This window comes from Rhinolophus ferrumequinum, chromosome 5 (assembly GCF_004115265.2).
Source record: "Rhinolophus ferrumequinum isolate MPI-CBG mRhiFer1 chromosome 5, mRhiFer1_v1.p, whole genome shotgun sequence".
Classification (NCBI taxonomy): domain Eukaryota; kingdom Metazoa; phylum Chordata; class Mammalia; order Chiroptera; family Rhinolophidae; genus Rhinolophus; species Rhinolophus ferrumequinum.
In genome coordinates, this window is record NC_046288.1 from 32,854,718 (window position 1) to 32,875,341 (window position 20,624).

At 39.9% G+C, this 20,624-nt stretch overlaps 1 protein-coding gene and 1 long non-coding RNA gene across 6 annotated transcripts in view; one reads left to right on the forward strand and one right to left on the reverse strand.

The window, feature by feature from the left end:
• LOC117022175 (uncharacterized) overlaps window positions 1-20,293 on the reverse strand; it is a 39,787-nt gene extending 19,494 nt beyond the window's left edge. The window contains exon 1 of one of the 2 annotated variants that reach the window (XR_004423001.1): window positions 20,219-20,293. This is a non-coding gene — a long non-coding RNA (uncharacterized LOC117022175). The remainder of the gene's footprint in view (window positions 1-20,218) is intronic. The other variant, XR_004423002.1, reaches the window with a different exon arrangement.
• Window positions 1-20,624, forward strand: part of SHROOM3 (shroom family member 3) — a 289,238-nt gene that overhangs the window by 158,064 nt on the left and 110,550 nt on the right. Inside the window, exon 1 of one of the 4 annotated variants that reach the window (XM_033105948.1) lies at window positions 15,966-16,046. The exons of the other annotated variants lie outside the window; for them this stretch is intronic. Within the exon in view, the coding sequence (XP_032961839.1) occupies window positions 15,967-16,046 (80 nt within the window). The 5' untranslated portion in view covers window position 15,966. Of the gene's footprint in view, window positions 1-15,965; window positions 16,047-20,624 lie in introns of those variants that run through there. 4 annotated transcript variants of the gene reach the window in all.

Sequence of the window (20,624 nt, forward strand, 5' to 3'; positions counted from 1 at the left end):
TTTGAGAAGGAACAAATAATAGGATCTGGGAGGCATATTTTCTTCCTTGTTTGAAGCAAGGAGGCCATGACGGAACTAAATTGGCCAGCAAAGAACAATGAATATTATGGTAAATTTTATTGTCGGTCCTGAATGTTTTTATTGTTTCCTATGCTGCCTTTGCTAAAATTGTGGGTGGTGATGGCTAAAAGCAAAGGGTTTTTTTCTTCTCAGTTTATGGTTTTGAGAATCAGACAGAGGGACATTAGTTATTAAGCTACTGAAGAAGGCCAGGTGATCTTATCTCTGTAATGAAAATGATTTGAGTCAGCTTTCCTCTAACTTCTGAGTGGTCTGGGTTCTTGAATGCTCATTTCTCACTGGCATCTGCTCTCAGGAAGAAACTCTCGGAATGCATCAGGCAGAAGAAGATTTTGATTTACAGCTAACCTCTGTTTACTCTTTTAGTGATATATTTGCTTCTTTTAGAGGAAAGAGCTCCTTATAAGACACAGGTCATGCTTTTGACTTCTTTTATGACTCTTCTTTTAAGTGTGGGATATTTTGCCTTCAGGAAATGGATTGTGGTCCTTTCCTTTCCCTCCTCCCCTCTCCTTTCTGTTCCTATCCTATCCTATCCTATCCTATCCTATCCTGTGCTATCCTTTCCTTCTTCCGTATAACACATATTTCCTGTTGTCTTAAGACTGGACAGCAAGGCAAGAAGTCACCTGAAGTCTCAAAGTCTAAGTTTATCAATCTATACACCAGCATCTTTCAGAATGTCTGATGGCACTTGGACCACAAATGATTGTTAAGGTCAAAGACCATAAACATGAGTCAAATTGGAAACTACCTGGCAGAGCCAATCTGTCTGCCTGGTCACTTAGCAGTTTATAAAACTTAACTCTTTGCTAGAAAGCTAATTGCCAGGGGGCCCAAGGAAAGCACTGGGCTCTGGGTCAGGGGCTTTCAGTTACTCTGTGGCCCAAACTATGACCTGGACTTTTCCAAGGAGTTAATAAGAGCATTCTATATTTTTCTCTTCCAATTTACACAAATATTTCTTTTAAGAATGAGGATATTTTAAAAATTATTATTCAGTTGAATATTTCTTAGATACAATAAAGTCCCTTTTTTCCTGATATCTAACGAACATGATACAGAATTACTTTCTTTCAAGATTAATTATTATGCTTCAAAATCTTTTTCTGTCTCTTTCCTGTTTAGCTTCAGATTTGCACAAAACATGGGAGTGTTTTTCAGCAGTGTGAGCTGAGAGAATGGAACTGAAAGAATAGTCTTGGAATTTGAAACAAGAGACCTTGGGGGCGGGGAGAACAAATAAATATCCTGCACACTCGGATGTACTATAACTGAGAACGCTGCATTTTCTTTCTAAGTCATTCAGTGCAGAAAAAGTTTAAGTCCAGTTATGAAACTCTCATTTTACTTTGTTTTTAATCTCTAGCATCTTAATGTTTATAATTCATGTATATGGATTTTAAATTTAGGTTATTTCAATTTTTCTAATCAAATACTTTTAAAATAGTGCTCGCTTCAGCAGCACATATACTAAAATACTTTTAAAATATCCATTAATGTTGGAGAGAAATGGACATTTTAAAAGAGTTATTCGGTATTTTTAACACAGAGATAAAATGATCATAAAGCCTTCACACTTCCCCTTTAATTCTCATTAGGATGCCAGAGTGCAAGGTGATGGCAAGCATGCTTTGCATTCAGACATGTCAGTGCGCTGCCCTTCTGTTCTTCTCTGGTCTGGGCCACCTCTCTGTGTCACTGTTTTGTGCTTGCTGATGGAGGTTTTCTTCTGCATGCTGTGCCTGCCCTTGGTCTTGTGGCTTTGACACTGAAGCACTGTTGTCTGAAAAAGACAGTATATTACAGCTCCAGGGTTCACTCAGCTGCCTGCTTTGCTGCTGTAACTTCATACTTGGGAAGTTTCTGAGTTTCCCAGGAGATGAAGCATTAGCACCGTTTGCTCAGCCTGAGAAACTTCAGAAGGCCTCCAGTCCTGTTTTGTTATTCAGGTTTCCGAGAGAGTGGGTGTGAGACAAGAGAATCCCCAGTCAGGGTAATTACCACTATACAGCAAAAATTGGGCCATTTGCCCCTCCTCTGTCACAATTCGGTGAAGAGTGGTTATTATGGTGTTTTTATATTGGGCCCTTCTTGCAAAAGCTAAACAAAAATTAGAATGAAATGTTTGAAATGAATCAGGTGTGTTAAAAGCACATCTGAACTAATATGGAGTGTGAATTTTGAATATTTCAGAACTGCCTCAAATCCTTTTTGGATGTAATGATAATATTAAACAGTGGAAAGATTGTTTGAATTAAAGCCAAATGAGACTTGCCAAATTTGCAAAAATTTCTGAGGTAGTGTGTGATGAATTTTAATATTTTTCTGAGTTAAAAGGCATAGTATATGATTTATAATTTTTACTTTTATGACCTATTGTCCCTCATTAGCCTAAGGGCAAGGATATTACATTATTATTGGAAGTGAAAAGGCCCCTTTGTGCAGAGTTAATATATAAACATTGATCACTCATTCAGGTACCTTTGAATTGTGTAAGGAGAGCAGAAATATTTTAATGTCACACTCCTAGTTTATTCAGTGCTGTTGGGATGCATGCAGTTCCCATATTAAATGAGATGATCAGCCAAATCTCTGGCCAAAATAATTTCCAGACTACAATGGCAGTGCAGCTACAGTTTCAGCTTCATCGGCCCTGAAGTAAATTCTAATAGGTGCCATCAAACATCTGATTTAAAATTTCCTGATGAAAACTACAGGTCTTAAACGATTTGTTTTCACAATTTTTACCTAACCCCAAATAGCTAGCTACTCAGTTATGCAGTTATGCCAAAATGAAGTATAAGAGGAAGTTCTTCTTTTGGGGACATGAGACAAATATTTCCATTTTTAACAACAATAGCGCCTCCCTCCCTCTTCTGCCCTCCTCTTCTACCTCTCTCTCCCCTCATTACTCCCGTCCCTCTCCCACTATCTGTACTTTCTTGAATTACTTAAAGCCCTAATTGTTCCACTGTGTTCAAGATAAAGTAAAAAGTTATACACATTATGCAAGGATTTTCTCTCTAGCCTCACACCTGACCAAGGCGTGCTTCCTCTCTCCCTTCTCACTCCAATCACTTGAGCCCCTTTCAGTGCCTGAGCATACCACACCTACTCCTCTCCTCCTGCCTTGGCCCTTGTTACTTCTTTAGAAGACTTGTTCCTTCTTCCCTGAAGGCTGGTGAGTATTCTTATAATATCCTATCTTTGTTTACCCCTTATAACCAACCGCATCATATTGTAAACTTATTTGTCTACCCCTTTAGACTCTAAGCAACTTGTGAGTCTACCTCTTAGACTCACAAGTTGTACCTCTTAGAGCCTAGCACAGTGCCTGGTATACAGTAGGTGTTCAGTAAATTTTTGCTGACTCCTTGATTGGGTCTGGTTGTCCCTCAGCTTGCTATACGTGCAGAGAAATCCTTTAACCTTTCAGTTTATTCTTGGAGAGAGTAGAGCAGAGGGGCTGGACGTGCCCTGGGGTGTTTTGTAACTCTGCAGAAGTCAGTTCCATGTGGTTTGAGGGTAGGGAGGATGTTATATAAATCTCAGATTGAAGCACAAAAGAGTTGTGATGCAGAAGCACATAAGACTCTTTCATCAAGCTTACCCTAAATCACGTGACATGCAATGCTAGGAAATCACAGGAAAGAAAAAGCACTCCCTCCAAGCTAACAGTTCTTTTGGTGAGAAAAATTAATTGTGGGATTTTCCATCTCTAGGCTGAGATTATTTTAAAACCTGTCTCTTATCTTTAGTGAGATTAGAAGAGGATTGTCTGTACATTAAAAGTAATCATACTTGCCTGAACATTAATTGTTGGTATTTAAATAAGGTCACCTGAATTCACAAATGCTGCTTGCTGCCACATTTCCATTGAAAACGTGACTAAAACCATTTTTCCTTAAACGATTTCTTCTAAAATATACATACCCACTGTTTGTCTAAAATACTGTTTATCATTCATCTCCAAGTTTCTCCAACAATAGAAATTTCTGACAACAGTGTTTACAGTTAAAAATTGCAATTAAGAAATTGCTGCAATTAGGAAATACAATCTTAGTTTAGCATGGGTAGAATTACCTAAAGTAGCTACCATTTGTACAGTCAACGCCAGGCATTTTATTTGCGTCATCTCTGATCATCTCAACGACCAGGACAGGTGATGGGTATTGTCCCTCTTTATAGATGAAGGACTTGGGGCTCAGACAGGTGAAATACCTTGACCAAGATCACATAGTAAGTGGCAGATCTGGGAATTGAAATTTGGTTGGTCTTTCCCAAAGTCCCTATTCTCTACCGTGTGTTTTTCCTTTATGACAAAAGTGTCATTGTTTTCTCAGGCACAGGATGTTGTACATAGCATCTCAGATTACTGTCCTTTGTATGTGCCACGATGACAAAGTGGCTGATGGGTCACCAGCTGCAGCACTGTCTCATCATTCTTGACTTTGTGACCGTAGACAGTTAGGAGAACTTTGGCATTTTAATTCAAACTGTTGGGGGTCTGCCCTCAAAAGCTCCAATGATTAGCAATTGCCAGGCCAATGAGTCTGTGATCGTGTTTCCGAGAATTCTGTGGGCACATCAGGGTGCATAGGCCATGTTCACCCGTGTTATAGTATTTGTTAGACACATACCACTTTGGGGGATGCTAGCACGGGCTTTTTCTCTAACATTTTTCTCAGACTTTCTCCCAACTTCCTAACTAGTCCCGGAAGGTAAATTTAGGAGCTTCTGGATAGCAGTCTGCATGGGGAGATCCTAAGGATCATGTAAAGCTTAAGAAATAGTCAAAAATCTGGGGCCTGCGTCAGACCCACTACAACTGTAGATTTATTTCTCAAGATACAACCCAAGAGCCATGTCTTTGGGGGCTTCTGGCTAAACTAGTTCTAATGTTTTAAGTGACGTAAGTTTTAGGTCTTACAATTATGCCAGTGACCTGTCTGTTGTGTAGATATTCTATCCAGTGTTGTCTTCTCTACTGTTGTTGTTTTTTTTAATGTTTTAATATTTTTCTCCATTGTTCGTATTCTGTTCACAATAATGGCGATGACATAGGACTTAGAGAGAATGCCTGTTTCAAGCTCTCTGAAAGTCAACTGCCAAGAAAATTAGCAATCTTTCTAAGATTATCCACAAAGCCTGTGATTATCATAGGTTTAAGGGCATATACATTCCTCTGTTTTGCAAAAGTTTTACTACTGCTTTTTCATTAACAAAGGTAATTCAGAAGATAAGGTATTAGTTCCAGTCTGTAAATATTAGAAGCTGTAAATATTAGAACCAAGTAAATTACTATAATTTGACACGGACAACCTCCCCTTTGATGGGAATCCCCTTTCAAATGATTCTACTTCCTTTCTCTATATTGGATTACCAGACAGGGCTTTTAGGATTAGAAATCCTGCTTTCTGATAGTTTCATACAGACTAACAGGTCTGTATGAAAGGCATTGAAAATATAGGTCTGGTTTCCTCAAAGAAATGTAGAAATGGCTTTAACATTTTTTTATTTTTATTTTTAGAAGTTATAGAGTTAAAGTTAGGAAAGCAATCCAGGAAGAGAGCCTAGATCTTACGTTAAAACACTATTTGGCAATTCAGTTGATGACAGATCACTGGGTTTTTCCCTATTTCCGAAATCCATGGTTCAATGGAGGAAATGGTCTTAAAAATCAAAGCAAGCAAGGATTGTCATGTGCCATTGCGGTTCAGTGAGCTGGTTTGATCTCTTGAGATTCTTGATAGTACGATGGGATCAACCAAGAGGGAATTTGGACAATGCTCAATGAACCTTAGACAAGCTTTTATAGGAAGTGGGTGCAGTGAGGGCACAGACACAGATACTCCCAGCCCATAGTGATACTCGTTCTTCACTTCACTCAACAACTATTTATTGAATGTCTATTTGTGTCAGGCACAAAACACACCAAAATCCCTACCTTTATTGAGATATATTCAGGATAGGGGTATAGGAAATAAACATAATACATAACTATATTATAAAGACAATTAGAAGATTAGTACATGGGGAGAAAATGGAGCAGGGGATCTGGAATTCTGGGGTTGGAGAAACTAATTTTAAATAGGAAGACCAAAGTAAGCCTCAGTAAAAAAAAAAAAAAAAATGATATTTGAAGGAGGTGAGAGAGTTAGCCATAGGAACACTGAGCAAGTGGAATTTTCTCTGCAAAGATCCTAAGGCAAGAGAATGCGTGGTGGGTTTGAGAAATAGCAAGGAGGCCACCGTGGCTAAAATAGAGTGAGAGGGGGAGAACAGTAGCAGATAGGTGGGAGGGGAGGAGTAGATCATACGAGGACTTGCAAACCGTTGTACTTCTTTACTCTGAGTGAAAGAAGGAAACATGGCAGGGTTTTGAGCAGAGGACTGACGTGATTTGACTCATGTTTGAAAAGAATAACTCTGGCTGTGAAAAGACTAGAGGTGGAAGGTATGGGTGAAAGCAGAAATTTGAGTGAGGAGGCTATGGCAGTAATCCAGGAGAGAGATGATGATAATTGGACCTAGATAATAGCAGTGGAGATGGGAGATGCTGTTGGATTTGGACCTATTTTGCAGGTTGAAACAACAGGACCCACTGGAAGACTAAATGTGGAGTGAGAAAAGAAGGGAGTCAGGTTTTAGGCTTTAGCATCAGATGGATGGAATGGCCATCTACTGAAATTGAGAAGATGACAAGGTGAACAGGCTTTGGGAAGAGGATTTAAACAATTAAAGTTGGATATACCTATTGATATCAGGTGAAGATGTTGACTAAGCAGTTGGGTATATGAATCTGGGCTGGAGATAGGAATATTGGAATCTTTAGCTCATATATGGTACTTAAACCATGCCCTATCCCATGAGAAGTCACCAGTCTCTTCAAGTTCTATCTCTAGACGCTGCACCCAATCCTCTGGCCAGGTTGACCCCACCTTCTATTGTCTTTTGACTATAGTAGGACAGCACCGATCATAACCAGCTTCACCAATGAGTTTAATTGTTTTGTATTTACTGGATACAAAATATTTCCACACCATGCACAGTTAGAGCTAGAAAAGCTACTAAACGCTTCTCATTTTACAGACAAACAAGGGAGGCTCAGGGAAGTTAAATGACTTGCCCAAATTTATGGTAAATGATTATAGCAAAGCCAGAAGTAAACCTTCTAGCTTAGTACTCTTCCTTACACCATCTAGAGCACTTAAAATTTCATTAGATGGAATATAAAAGGTGAAAACAGAGAGGTAAAGTCAAAGATCATTTCTGCCACCATTTCCTTCACAGCACAAATCCGGTAGTGGAGCTCTCTTATGTGTTAACTTCGGCAGCACTAGCCTCAGGGTGAAGCCACAGAGTGAAGTCCAGCTGACCTGCTCTCAAAGACATGGTTGGAAAGCACCTGCTGAGTTGCTCAGGCAAGGTTTTGAGTAAATCAGGGCATGATTTTTTGGATTATAGGAAGCTGGGGTGCAGAAGGAATAATTTCTTTCATCCAATAAGTCACAATAAGTTATTCTTTTCCTGTGAGACTTTGAAACTGGAGAAGGAAGGAGAAGAAAGAGAATGTGAACAACTCTGCCATCAGCTTTTGATGATTCTCGATGATGATTTGGAGAAGCCTGGCAAGGCCTAAAAGAACATAGAATAGAGCATCATTTTTATTGGACAGTGCACTGCAGTCAGACATATACTCCATTTCAATTTGCCCCTGGTTCCAGCCCTTTCTTAGCTATTGGTGAATTATTTGGATTGGCTATTGAGTTCTAATGGGTCATTATGTATAATATGCAAACTGCTATTATACTTAGAGATAATTCATTCATTCAACAGATATTTATGGAGTACCCCCTATATGGCAGGCATAGGACATGCAGTGATGAATAAGATAGGTGAGGTATTTGTTTTCAGAGAATTTACATTCTCCTGGGGGCACATAGACAGTAAATAAGTACACAAATAAGGTAATTTCTGATCGTAATAAGTGCTATAAAGAAAACAGAACAGGTCATGGGATAGAGATTGAGCAGGCTACTTTAGGTAGGAGGGTCAGAGAAGGTAGGGTGACTTCTGAATGAAAATCAAAATAATAAGAAGGAACCTGACACACAGAGGTGTGGGGCATTCCAAGCAGAGGGCTAAATCAAGAGCAAGGACCTTGAGGTGGGAGAAATTGGGGGATGTTGATGGAAGTGAAAGGAAGCCAGTCTGGCTGTGGCATAGTGAACAAGGTAGGCTGGGGCCACATCATGTGGGCTCATAGGCCATAGTAAGGAATTGAGTTGTAGTCTAAGGATTTTAAGAAAGGAAACAATATTATCAAATTTATTTCTTTGGAATAACACTGAGATTCATTTTTGTGGAAGAAATGTATAAGGCCAAGAGTAGAAGAGTAGAATCAGGGAAAGCAGTTAGGAAACAATCATACTGATCGAAGGGGATGATGGTAGGTTGTTCTAGGATGGTACCATGGAGATGACTGAAGTGATAAGATTTGAGACGGGTTTCTGAGATAGCATCAACTGACCTGCTGATGGATTGAATGAAAGGAATAAGGGAAAGAATAATGAAGGTGACTGCAGGGTTTTGAGCTGTATAGTTGGGCTGATAATGGGGTCATTAGTTAATATGGGGATAACGAGAATAGCAAGTCTGGCGGGTAGGGGTGGAAGGTGCTAGGGAATAGTAAGAGCAAGAGTTCTATGTCAAACATATTATGTTTGATATACCAGTCAGGTATCTGAACAGGTAGTTGCATATAAGAAGTTTGGAATCTGTGGGAGAGATCAGAGCTAGAGAAAGTTGAGAGTCATCAACATACAAATAGTATTTAAGGTCACAGGATCTGATTCACTCAGCAGAGAGAGTGTAGATAGAAAAAAAGATGTGAAGACCAAGCCCCGGGGCACCTCAGCCTCAGAGGGTGAGGATCTAGCAAAGGCAATTAATGGGGGCGTGGCGGGAGGAGATCACTTCGTAAATTATATAAATGTCTAACCATTATGCTGTACGCCTGGAACTAATATAAAATAATATTGAATGTCAATTGTAATTGAAAATAAATTTTAAAAAATATATGAGACTGGCTTACAGACACACACACACACACACACACACACACAAGGCAGCTGAGAAAAAATTGTCAGTGAGTTGGGGTAAGAAGGAAAACCCAGGAGGGTGTGTTGTTGTAAAAGCCAAAAAAAGAAAATGTTTCTTGAAGGAGAGAATAGTCAGCTGTGAAGAGCTGTCTCTGAGGGATCTCATGAGATGATCACACACCGTCGACCTTAGAGAATGATGGTGACTTTGATAAAAAGCAGTTGCAAAGGATTGATGGGACGTTAGTGGGTGGAAAAGAGAACAGGTGATGATAAAGTGGAGACAAGTGAAGACAGTTTATTCACATTTGTGGTTTCTGTCACCATTTTAGCTAGGGATTTGGTACTGAAGTAGGACTGTAACCAGTATTGCTAGAAAGACTCCTAATGTTAGATTTTAGAATGATGAATTAAAACTAATATACATTCCTACCCTATTTCCCCGAAAATAAGACGTAGCCATACAATCAGCTCTAATGCGTCTTTTGGAGCAAAAATTAACATAAGACCCGGTCTTATATCATAGTAAAATAAGACCGGGTCTTATGTTAATTTTTGCTCCAAAAGACGCATTACAGCTGATTGTCCAGCTAGGTCTTATTTTCGGGGAAACACAGTAGGAAATTTGATCTACTGTGTCTATTTAAGGGAACTAAACTTTCGTGGAGTCACTTTGATGTTGATGTATGCAATTCCTTATCGTTCTTTGACACTAGTTCTCGGGTCTGTTTCCTACAGCAATACCCAAGTAGAACAAAAGGCAAATATAATAAAACCCAGCATTTATAGACAACTTAGTGTGCTGTTTAGAGGTGATTAGTCATTTAATCCTTACCTCAAGTGATAGAGGCTGTTATAATCCATTTTTCAATAAGATCGAAGGCCTCCTCTAAAATTCAGGTAATTAATTTATAATTGAAATCTTGCAACACAGCTTGTACTTAAGTTGGGAAACACTTGTATTTCAGCAAAATTTTTAATTTTATTTCTCTCCTTTTCTTCTTACCCAAATACCAAAACACTATGCTTAAATGGCAATTCAGGATTAGAACCCAGGTAGTCTGGAAGTTCCAGGCTCCTGCTGCTTAACCAACATCCTTTATCTCAAGGTATGGAAAGGAGACTCCAAAAAGGAAAAGCAGATGATATTTGATAAAAACCAGTGTTGATACAAAATTCCATTAAAGTTATAATGCATTGAGCTAAAAATGAAAAATTTATTCTGGAAACCTATTAATGGTGTTTGTTTGTTCATTTTTTTATCTGTATAACAGCTTGCACTTACAGAACGCTAGTCTTATACATCACTCAACACTCTCCCTCCAATCCTCATGTTTACCCTGCTAATGAATTGCCCCTCAAAATCAAAATAAAATTTCGTGCATATCCATTTTCCTTTTGGAAAGGTGTTTGGTACTTTTCTCCCTGACAGCTAGCAAAAGCTGGTTGCTTTTGTTGTCTTTAAGACTGTCTCTTATTTGGGGTGTGGTCAAAGTGAAAATAAGGGCATTTCCTGAGGAGTAATGAGCTCATAGGAGGAGTCCTTATCCTCTAAGTTAGAAAAGCCTAGCACTCATTGGTGCCCGGGAAGTGCCCTAGACTGGAATTGTTTTTGTTGTTCTGATCTGAAAATGACAACGTAGAACACAGCCAACAGCACGCAACATTTTATTATGGGTGATGCAGATTTAATTGGTATGTAGAGGGCATGCCTGTGGACGTAGTCTTTGGAATATTGGCCAATCAGATCACTTTCAACATTTCTCAATGTTTAGTTTCATCTTATAATTAAGTAACAACGATCATTTCCTGGCAGCTAATGACTGGCTAGAGGAGTTAGAAGCCTCATTAGGTTGATAATTTATCAAATTCTGAGCTCTTCATCTGCAGTGTTGCAAAAAGAGAAAGCATCCTTAAATTCCAAAGTGATTAAAGACAGTCTCCAACCATATTTTATGTGTGAGTATTAACTTGTTCGTCAAAGGCTGGCTGTATTATTTTCCAAGTTTAGAAAAAAACAACTGTGTATTATATAAGCAGGAAAAATGTTTATGTGACTTTGATAGAGATGTATTGAGCTATGTTAACACATACACAAGCACACACTAAAACAAAAGTAAAATTGATAGGCCATGTTTCCTTTAAGATTCTCTTTTAACAATTCCATACCCTTTCCTGAGAACAGGCTTGACTATCCATTAATTCCAGCAATAGCATCCTTATATTCATTCCGCAAATATTGATTGAGCACCTACTATTAGGCACTATTGTAAATGTTGACGAAGTTGGGGGTGGATGATAAAAACCTCTGTCTTTACTGAGTTGATATCCTAATCATTATTATTTGTCTTCAAGACTACCTGTCACTAGGCCTGGAAGACTACAAATTAAATATCTTTAAAGTGGTCCAGCTAAAGGTAAAAGAGGGTCCTCACTGGACCGTCTTGGCCAACCTACCTCTGACTATCTTCTCATCGGTGTGGACATTGCATAGTAGCCCCAGCTTCTGCTAATTCAAGGATCACTCACTGATCAGCCATGTTCCTGAGATTACAATCTTCTCTTTAGGAGAGGAAATACAGTCTCTTCTCCAAGGGGACCTACTGTTTTCCTCTTCCTTCACCGACCTCCAGCTGCTCACAGCAGCCCAGCTCCAGGAAGAGCTGTTGTTCACAATCTTAGCTGTAAGAGGGCGCAGCTCACTGGCCCATGTGATAATGGAACTGGCGACCTCGGCGTTAGGAACACGGTGCTCCAATCACCTGAGTCCCCGGGCCAGCCCAAAATGGTAGCTTCTAGTCCTTTGATGAAAACATTCATTTCTACAACTTGATGGAGGGACAGTCGGACCTATAATACAAGCTAGGAATTCTAGAAATGTGGAACTCAAGGTAACATGACTCTTCTAAACGACTTCCATCCTGACTTGACCAAGTCTAAAAGGCCTCTGGAGCAATGGAACAATAATTTACTAAGCGTTCACACCCTTACACTTCATCAGAGTTACTGCTGGGAATTCCTCAAAAATATAGCCCCTCCATATACTCCTGATTTCCTTGGGGCAGAGTAACCTTACGTGCTCAAAAAACTCCATGACTTCTCTACCATAGGAATAACTCAAGATACGAGGTCCTCTGGATCTTCAGGGTTGTCAAAAATGCAAAGCAGAAGCTCAGGGAGACTTCTGACTTTTGGTTTGTGCTATCACCTCCACCCCGGGTTTCAGCATCAGAGCTACCCACCATTGTGCTGTGTAGAGTAGGTGGGCAGTGGCCCCGATACCTTACATGAAAGTTATCCTTTTATCCCCACCGATTCTCTTGGTTATAGACTATTCACAACTAAGAATTGGGACTATCCAGGTCTCGTGCTGCCAAATTCAATTCTTCAAAATGATTCCTGGGAATTCTTCTTGCCCTGAATATTTCACAAGTGAGCAGAATGTGTGATTGATGTCCTTTATTTTGTTAAAAGCTTGTTTTCTGTAGAAATTCTGAAATTTCAAGATGTTCTTTATTCCTTTGTTTTAAGTGCCATGTGATAAATATTTGAAGGAACATTCAGCTATTTTAAAATAATTTGGCAGATACCACAGTGCAAAAACATACAAACATCCCAGTCTGTTTAACAAATACCCCAACCATTAGTAACCCAAGGAGAAAAAAGTTGGTAATTACTTAATGGACATCCTGTATAGCTACTTTCACATAAAGTATAGGTAGGAACTCAGAGCAGGCTTTTACTTCACCCCTGAAATTACTGCTAATTTTAAGTTACTTTTCCTAATGTGCCTAGCAATCCATCTCATCCCATTTGCCTATAATTTCCCAAGAATTATAGTGTTTGAATTCATTCCTGGATGGGAGAAAAGATAGTTCTATAACATATACTTTTATTTAAGTAACCAGGATTTTTCAAAAAAGGGAGAACATCACTGTGCTTTTCTGAGTGGGCATACTATGTCATAGAAAGATGGGCCTGGAGGGGTTGAACCCAACCCTTCAGATGCAATAGGCAAAGACTCTGTTTTGCATTGGTTTTTCTAGGTTTTCTAGGTTTAATGAAAACATAAGGACTGAGGGCGTGGCCTCACCCTGGAAATATAATCAGGAATGGAACCTTGGTAGTTAAAACTGAGGACAACAAAAGAATCTTTATGTTTAGGGGAAGGAAAGGCCTCAGAAAAAGAGAAATTATTCTGAATAACTCAGGCTCCTTGTCTCTTTTTCTTGTGTGAAACTCAATGTTTCCTTTCTCCTTTTATCCTCTATAGATGATGATATTATTTTGAGTAGAAGGATATACTCAGGTGTATAGAAACTTTAGAAGCTGATGGCAGCCTCACAGTTACTGGCTCCTCTGGGCAATGAGAGACTTGCTAAAGGAGAAACAAGCTAGGAAAGAAAATTCTACACTGAGTGACAAACCTATGTGTTCTCAGGATGAACCCAAGCTTTGGCAGTTGTGGGAATGTCCTCAGTGAGAAGTGAGACAAAACTCTTTCAATTGCTTGCACTGGGGAAACGCCCTCATCACTAGGCCTAAGATCATGAGTCAAAGCCAAGGACTGGAGTCTCTCGAAGTCTGTGTGTGCTGGGCCTTGAAAGGGAGTATGCAGATTTCTGGGTCAGCGCCTCTTCTGTAATGCCTTTCCCCTCCCAGGTCTCCCGTTCAGGTCTGACAGGGTTTAATGACTGGATCTCTGCAATGAGTGGCATCTGGATAATTCAGGGGAACTAGACACCACCACCCAACCTGCACTGGGATTGGAATTTGGGTGGAGTGCCTGGGAGGTGGACACCTAAGAGGCTGTCTTCTTGGGGAGGTTAAAGAAAGCTTTTGCCAAGGCTGTTACGTGAGTCAACAGAAGACTTCAGTCTACTTTTGTCCATTCTAATTTTTTTAATAGTACTGAATGTATAGAATCTTCAAAAATGGATTGTCTGATAATGCATATTTACATTTACCTTTAAAAAGAGATGTTAAGATGGTTGGTTGATGGGTTGTTAGTTATTTCCAATGTATAGGTTGCCTTTATACTCTGGGTATAAGTGTTAATTAAACAAATCAAAAATATTTTTTAGTCAAAATTTTCTTTCAGAGGACCTAGTTTAAAGTTAACTGTCTAGCATGCAGTGGGACCAGGCCAAGTGGGTTCAACACTTTAAATAGCATGAGTCACCCATGAAGACCTGCCCTTCTCATTTTCTTCTGAGTATCTGCAGAGCTTTAAAATTACCTTCAGGAATAAGGTGATATAGATGATTTTTTTAAAAAGCAAATTCAAAAGGACAGATTAAATGATTCCTTCTAACCTGTGCTTCCCCTGCAGCCTGACCGTAGGGAATAAGTCTTCCACAGATCAGATCAAGAGAGATGGTATTTACTACTTCTGAAGACTAAAGCTAACCCTAAAAGTGACATAACCGGGGAGGAATGGGTATTGGTCGTGTGTGACATAGACCAACCCAGAACTCCCATGGACCTACCTATAAGCCCTGCCTCTGTAGAAATTGAATGGGCTTGGAGTGCAGAGAGAGGAGAGTGTGTGAGAGAGAGACAGAGAGAGACAGAGACAGAGACAGAGACAGAGAGACAGAGATCATCCCACACACATATTTGTAAGGCAATACCTTTTAAGTAGCCAGAAGCCAGATCTTTGAGGGGTCTCAGAAACTACCTTAACTGTGTCCCAAAGAATTGCTGACACCTTTGGTTGGCAACCCTAAGCAGGCAACTGGTTCTAGTTATAGGGAGACATTGTTTTTCTTAACTTTTTTTATTTGTCAATTGCAGTTGATATATTATATTAGTTTCAGGCGTACAGTATAGTGATTAGACATTTATATATGAGTGATCTCATGAAGTGATCACCCCGATAAATCTTGTACCCATCTGACACCATACATCCTTATTACAATATTATTGACTGTATTCTTTATGCTATACTTTATATCCCTGTGACTGTTTTGTAACTACCAATTAATTCCTTTACGTATCCCCGCCAACTCCTCCCCCAACACACACACACACAGAATCTGGCAACCATCAAAATGCTCTCTATATCTATGAGCTTTTTTCTGTTTTGTTTGTTTGTTTGTTTTGTTCTTTAGATTCCATACATAAGTGAAATCATATGGCATTCGTCTTTCTTTGTCTGACTCACTCCACTCAGCACAATACCCTCTCGGTCCATCTATATTTTTGCAGGTTGCAAGATTTCATTCTTTTTTATGGCTGAGTAATAATCCATTGTATGTATGTACCATCTCTTCTTTGTCCATTCATCCATTAATGGACACCTAGGTTGCTTCCATATCTTGGCTACTATAAATAATGCTGCAATGAACATATGGATGCACTTGTCCCTTCAAAGTAGTGTTTTGGGTTTTTACAGCCAGAGTGTGGAGACCTCTCTTCCCAGCACTGGAACCCTAGGCTGGGGAGCCTGGCGTGCGTGAGGTTGAAAAACCCCCTGGTATCACAAAGACCCCCTGAAATGAATGCTTCTCTGAGAACTGCTTGGGGGCTCTTGTTTGTTTTCCACCTGTTCGCTTTTCCCCATGTTCAGCTCCCTTCCCTTCCATGCCCACAGCAGAGCCTACTACTGCAAATTAGTGATGAGGCAAGGTGGCTGGGAGGTGCTTCTGCATGGGGGAGTTCTATTGTTTTTATAACCAGTGCCAGCTCTGAGTGGATGGTGAGTAAGAGCTTCTTCCTCTTCCCTCTGGGCTGCCCTTCTCTCCTGTACCAGTCTTGTTGCTGGCCTGGTTCAGATATGGTGCTAAGCAAAGGCGGCTGCCTGGCTTTGATTCTCCCAAGGCTTGGGACTCAAAACTCGAGAAGGCAACAAAATCTGTAAGTGGGGGCAGCATTGGCTGATGTTTCCTGTTAGCCAATATTCCTGCAGGAGGGCTTCTGGGGAGAAAGTGGCAAATGTGAATGTAATGACATAGCGTTCATTACTCTTCCTCCATTAGGTAAATTGAAAGTGCTTGCTTGACACAAAAGCGCAAAATGGATGTTGAATCCATCTTTTAGAAAACTTGGGGCTGATGTTCGGTTAGACAGCATTTTCTCTAAAGAATCCTATTTCTGGCAAGTTTCGTTCTTTTTAAATACAAACAATATCTGCTTGTTCATTCTTTATGTTTGAAAATTACAATATAAGCAATTATGGTTATCCATACTTTACTAGACATTGATTTTTGCCATTCTGCTTATAAGAATAGTGTTTGTTTGGGATTTTAGGTGTTCTTTTGTGTATATCAGTAACATATTGACAGCTGCCGGATTATTATAAGCAGATATAAAAGGAACTTTTCTCCACAGTTCATGCTCAAAGAGTTTTTTTTGTATAGCCTATGGGGGGAAAATTTACTCATTGGCATCTTTGTGTGTGTGTGTGTGTGTGTGTGTGTGTGTGGTTTCTTTTCTTTTGGTAGCTATAATCTGCAGTTTCTGCATCCTTAAGCATAAAGATCAGTTTCTCATTTTGTAACATGATTTCTTTTCAAACTTGTAGTTTAACTGAATCCAGCTTTGAGCGACATTTTAAAAATGCTCTCCTGCCTCAGAAGCGCTTCTCCAAACCAGGTGTTCTCATGCTCACCTGCTGGCAGTGTTTGATTAGCAGCCAGCTACAGCCGGGTGTTCTTATTTGTGCCAAATCCATTCTATTTATGGGAGTCTGTGCTTGAGAAGACGAGTCATGCTAATTATTCAGACCTCTTCCTTGGAAGGAATGTGCCAAAATCACAGAAGCAGAAAAGCCAGAAACAGTATGAGGCTTGGTATTGATGAACCATAAAATCAGAATTTCACCTCTTAATATTGCTTTGTTCTTGGGTACATCATCCTTTCCAGCTATGAGCTCATCAACCCTTGCTCTATCTCTTGGCCAGTTGGCATCATTGCCCTTCTACAGATGGAAAATGGGAGATGCATCTGGCCAAGCCAAATTGCCCCAAAGCCAGGTAATCTCGCTAGAACTGGGAGCCAACTCCCTTGACTTCTCTCCAGCCCCTTAACTGTCTGACAACACAGCTTAGAAGAGAGAGCTAGAGGCTAAGTTGAAACTGCCAGTGTTGGCTGAAAGCAATCTGTGCTTGAATTATCATTCAGAAGCCAGAAGAAACCAAACAGTGGGTCAAACAATGGATACATAAATGGAGACTGGGAGAAAACAGCAGGGAAGAAGGTTGGAAATGAGGGAATTTGGGATCTAAGTCCAAGAAGATAAGGAATATGCCGGAATATTCTTTTTAGGCAGGCCATAATGCCTGTTACTATCTGTGGGCTGAACTGTGCTAGATAATGTCTGTCATATAGAAAGTACAGAATGTCCTCTAGTAGGAAACAATAATCAAAGTAAAGCTCATGTACAAACTTAAATCATTTATGCAGCAAATATTGATTGAGTATCTCCCATGAGCCAGTTCCTGTAATATTCACCTTTGTAGCCTCAATGCCTATGACGTGGTAATCAGATAAGATGAATGGATGGATTGATGGACAGGTGGACCCACGTTGTCCATGAAATTTTATTTGAAGGACTCCCTGTTTTCTCTCTGCTCTTACTCTCCTGGGAGAGTTCATACAATCCAAGACTCCTGCCCCACCCCTCCCACAACCACCCACTCACAGGAAGGAGAATTTCCTTAATGAAAGCAAGTAAACACAGGCCTGTGTGCCCACAGGGAAGAAGCCTTTATGTACTTTACCCAGATGGAATCTGGAAAACCATGTCAGGAAGAAGGTCACACCCTAACCAACTCAGGAGAGTAACATTTGCCTGTTGTAGGTATCACGGTGGCAAGCCCAACACAAGGGTATATAATCTCTGGGTCAGGCAGTCAGAGCACATCTGCCTCCATGGTCTCCAGAGCTCTGCCACTCTTCACCACTATCTCTTGCGGTTACCTCCTGGGATTCCAGCTTCATCTCAGACATACACAGCCAGGATCTATCTAGGGAAAGCACACCAGGCACCATTATTTATTGAATGCCCTCAATGCACTGGCCTCAAACCAAATGCAGAATTAGATTATTGTACCTGACCAGTTGGTTCACATCTTAAATAAATACACAGGCAGATAGAGGTGAACTAAGTAGAAGGGAAGGTGAAATATACGCAAAAAAAAAAAAAAAAAGAGCCTGGTGCTGGGGAGGGGAAACCGATCAAAGCCTGTGATTTTGAGAGCTTAAGTAAGACAGGATCTTAAAATATTTCAGATCCAGCTCCATGATTTTTATCAGCCAGAGGAAGGGCAAATTTGGTTGGAAGAGGGAAAGATGAGCCATACATTTCCTGCTCTTAACATTGATTGTTTCTTTGTGATTGTTTCTGTCTTTGGACCACCACTGAGCCGTGTATGTGCCTCTGACAAAGCACATGGCAACCCATGGCCAAGCAATTTACTTTCTATCTCCTCTAATAGAACATGAGCTCAACGAGGGCAGGGACTTAGTCTTTTTCTCCTTTCAGACTTCCAAAGCCTGATCAGTAAATGCTTGTTGAATTTACATATAAGTATGATACCTACTCAGTGACTATAACTGAGTCTCAAATGAGAGCTTGGGTGAGGATGTTAGATGCTCTTCGAATTCAAGATAGAGTGCTCAGGCAGCTTTCTTACATGTAGTACTACTCTCTAGGATCCTGAGATGATGGGATTCAGAGGGGTGGGGGGGTGTGGGCAATCACCTGAGTCTAAGGCTCAGAATTTGGGGACTGCTCAGAATTGGGAACAACGAGTGGACCAATGTGGCTATCGCAGTGTAGTTTGTGTTTGAAATACTATGTCACATATAAGAAAGGTAGGATGAGGCCAGTGTGTGAAGGGACAAATGAAAATGTTTGAAACGTAAACTTTTGACAATGGGAAACGCCTGAAGCCATTTAAGCCAAGCTGTAAGAGATAAGAGAAAGCTGAAAAGCGTTGAATGCAGCAGTGCCAGGCAAGATAGGTTGGAGCATGAGGTGCCAGAGGCAAGGAGCCTGTGCAGGAAGGTACAGCAATAATCTTTGAGTTAAGTGATAAAATTCCGGTCTTAGAGAGGTGGCAGTGGGAATGAATGTCAAGATTCTGGTTTTTTGTTTTATTTTAAGATAAATGTATCGTTTGTATCCATGGTTTTCCCTAAATGAGGATTAAAATAATAATGGCAGAATTTTTTATTTAGTGCTTACTACATGCCAGTCACTATTCTAAGCATAATACATATAGTACCTCAAGTCAACCTCACAACACCCCTTCGAAGTACTAATATTAGACCCATTTGACAGATAAATTAACTGAGGCACAGAGATTAAGAATTTTGCCCAAGGTCGTACAGTTAGTAAGACATGGAGGCAGGATTCAAAGCTGGATGTAAGGCTGCACATCCTAGGAAAACGAGCTGCACAGCTCAAAATCTTAGCCACAAACACCCACTTCAACAGATCATGGGAGGATTTACAGTGTGATGAAAGAGGTTCTAAAATGTGACATGTGTTATCATCATTTCAAAAGGAGACCAGGGAAACCTTTCCTGCATCAGCTTATCTATCGTCATTATTAATACCCTACTCCAACTTAAGGTGCTCAGTATACCGTAAAATTTAAAATCTGTAATAAGATAATATGCCTTTTCTTTTTAAACATTGATTTTTCTCATTTAAAAATTAATAATATTCATTATAACATTAAAATATTACAGAAATAACAGATATAGAGTGAATGTCCCATGCAATCCTAATTGCCCCCACATTACTATCTACTGTTGGACGGAAATTTCTCCAGCTCTTTTATGTTTACTGACATATTATCATACTTTATGTTAATAATAATCATTTTTCCCTAAGGTGATCATACTGTTTTATAACATGCTTTCTCATTTAATATGTTTTGGACATCTTCCCCTATCAGGACATACAGTTTCATTTCCTTTAAAAGTTATATAGGATTCACTTTCAACTTGACCCAGTCTGGATTCATGTTCTTTTCCAATCAGCAGAGCAACAGGTTTGATGTGACCTAGATTCTTACCTCAATGCCACTTTTGTTCCTTTTGTGTCTTGGACAGGACTCAAGGAGAAGCAAGCTTAAGTGGGACTCAGTCTTCTGTTTCTGTGAAAATAACAGAAGCTGGCATTTATCTAGTACTCACCATGAGCCAGCAACTATTCTTAGCCCCATTTTATAGTTGAGGAAACTGAGGCCTAAAGAGGTTAAGTAACTTACTTGCACAAGTTCATACTGGTAGAAATTAGAAAGTCAGAAATTGAACTCCGGTTCTTTGACTCCAAAGCTGTATATTTAGCACCATACTGTCTCTACATCTTTAACAAGTCTTTTACCTAAACTGGATGTGAAGTGGTTTCCATAGCATCATGTTGAGATCCACCGTAGAGTAAAAGTCAATTAAGATGAGCTCTCCTACTTCTCTTTATGG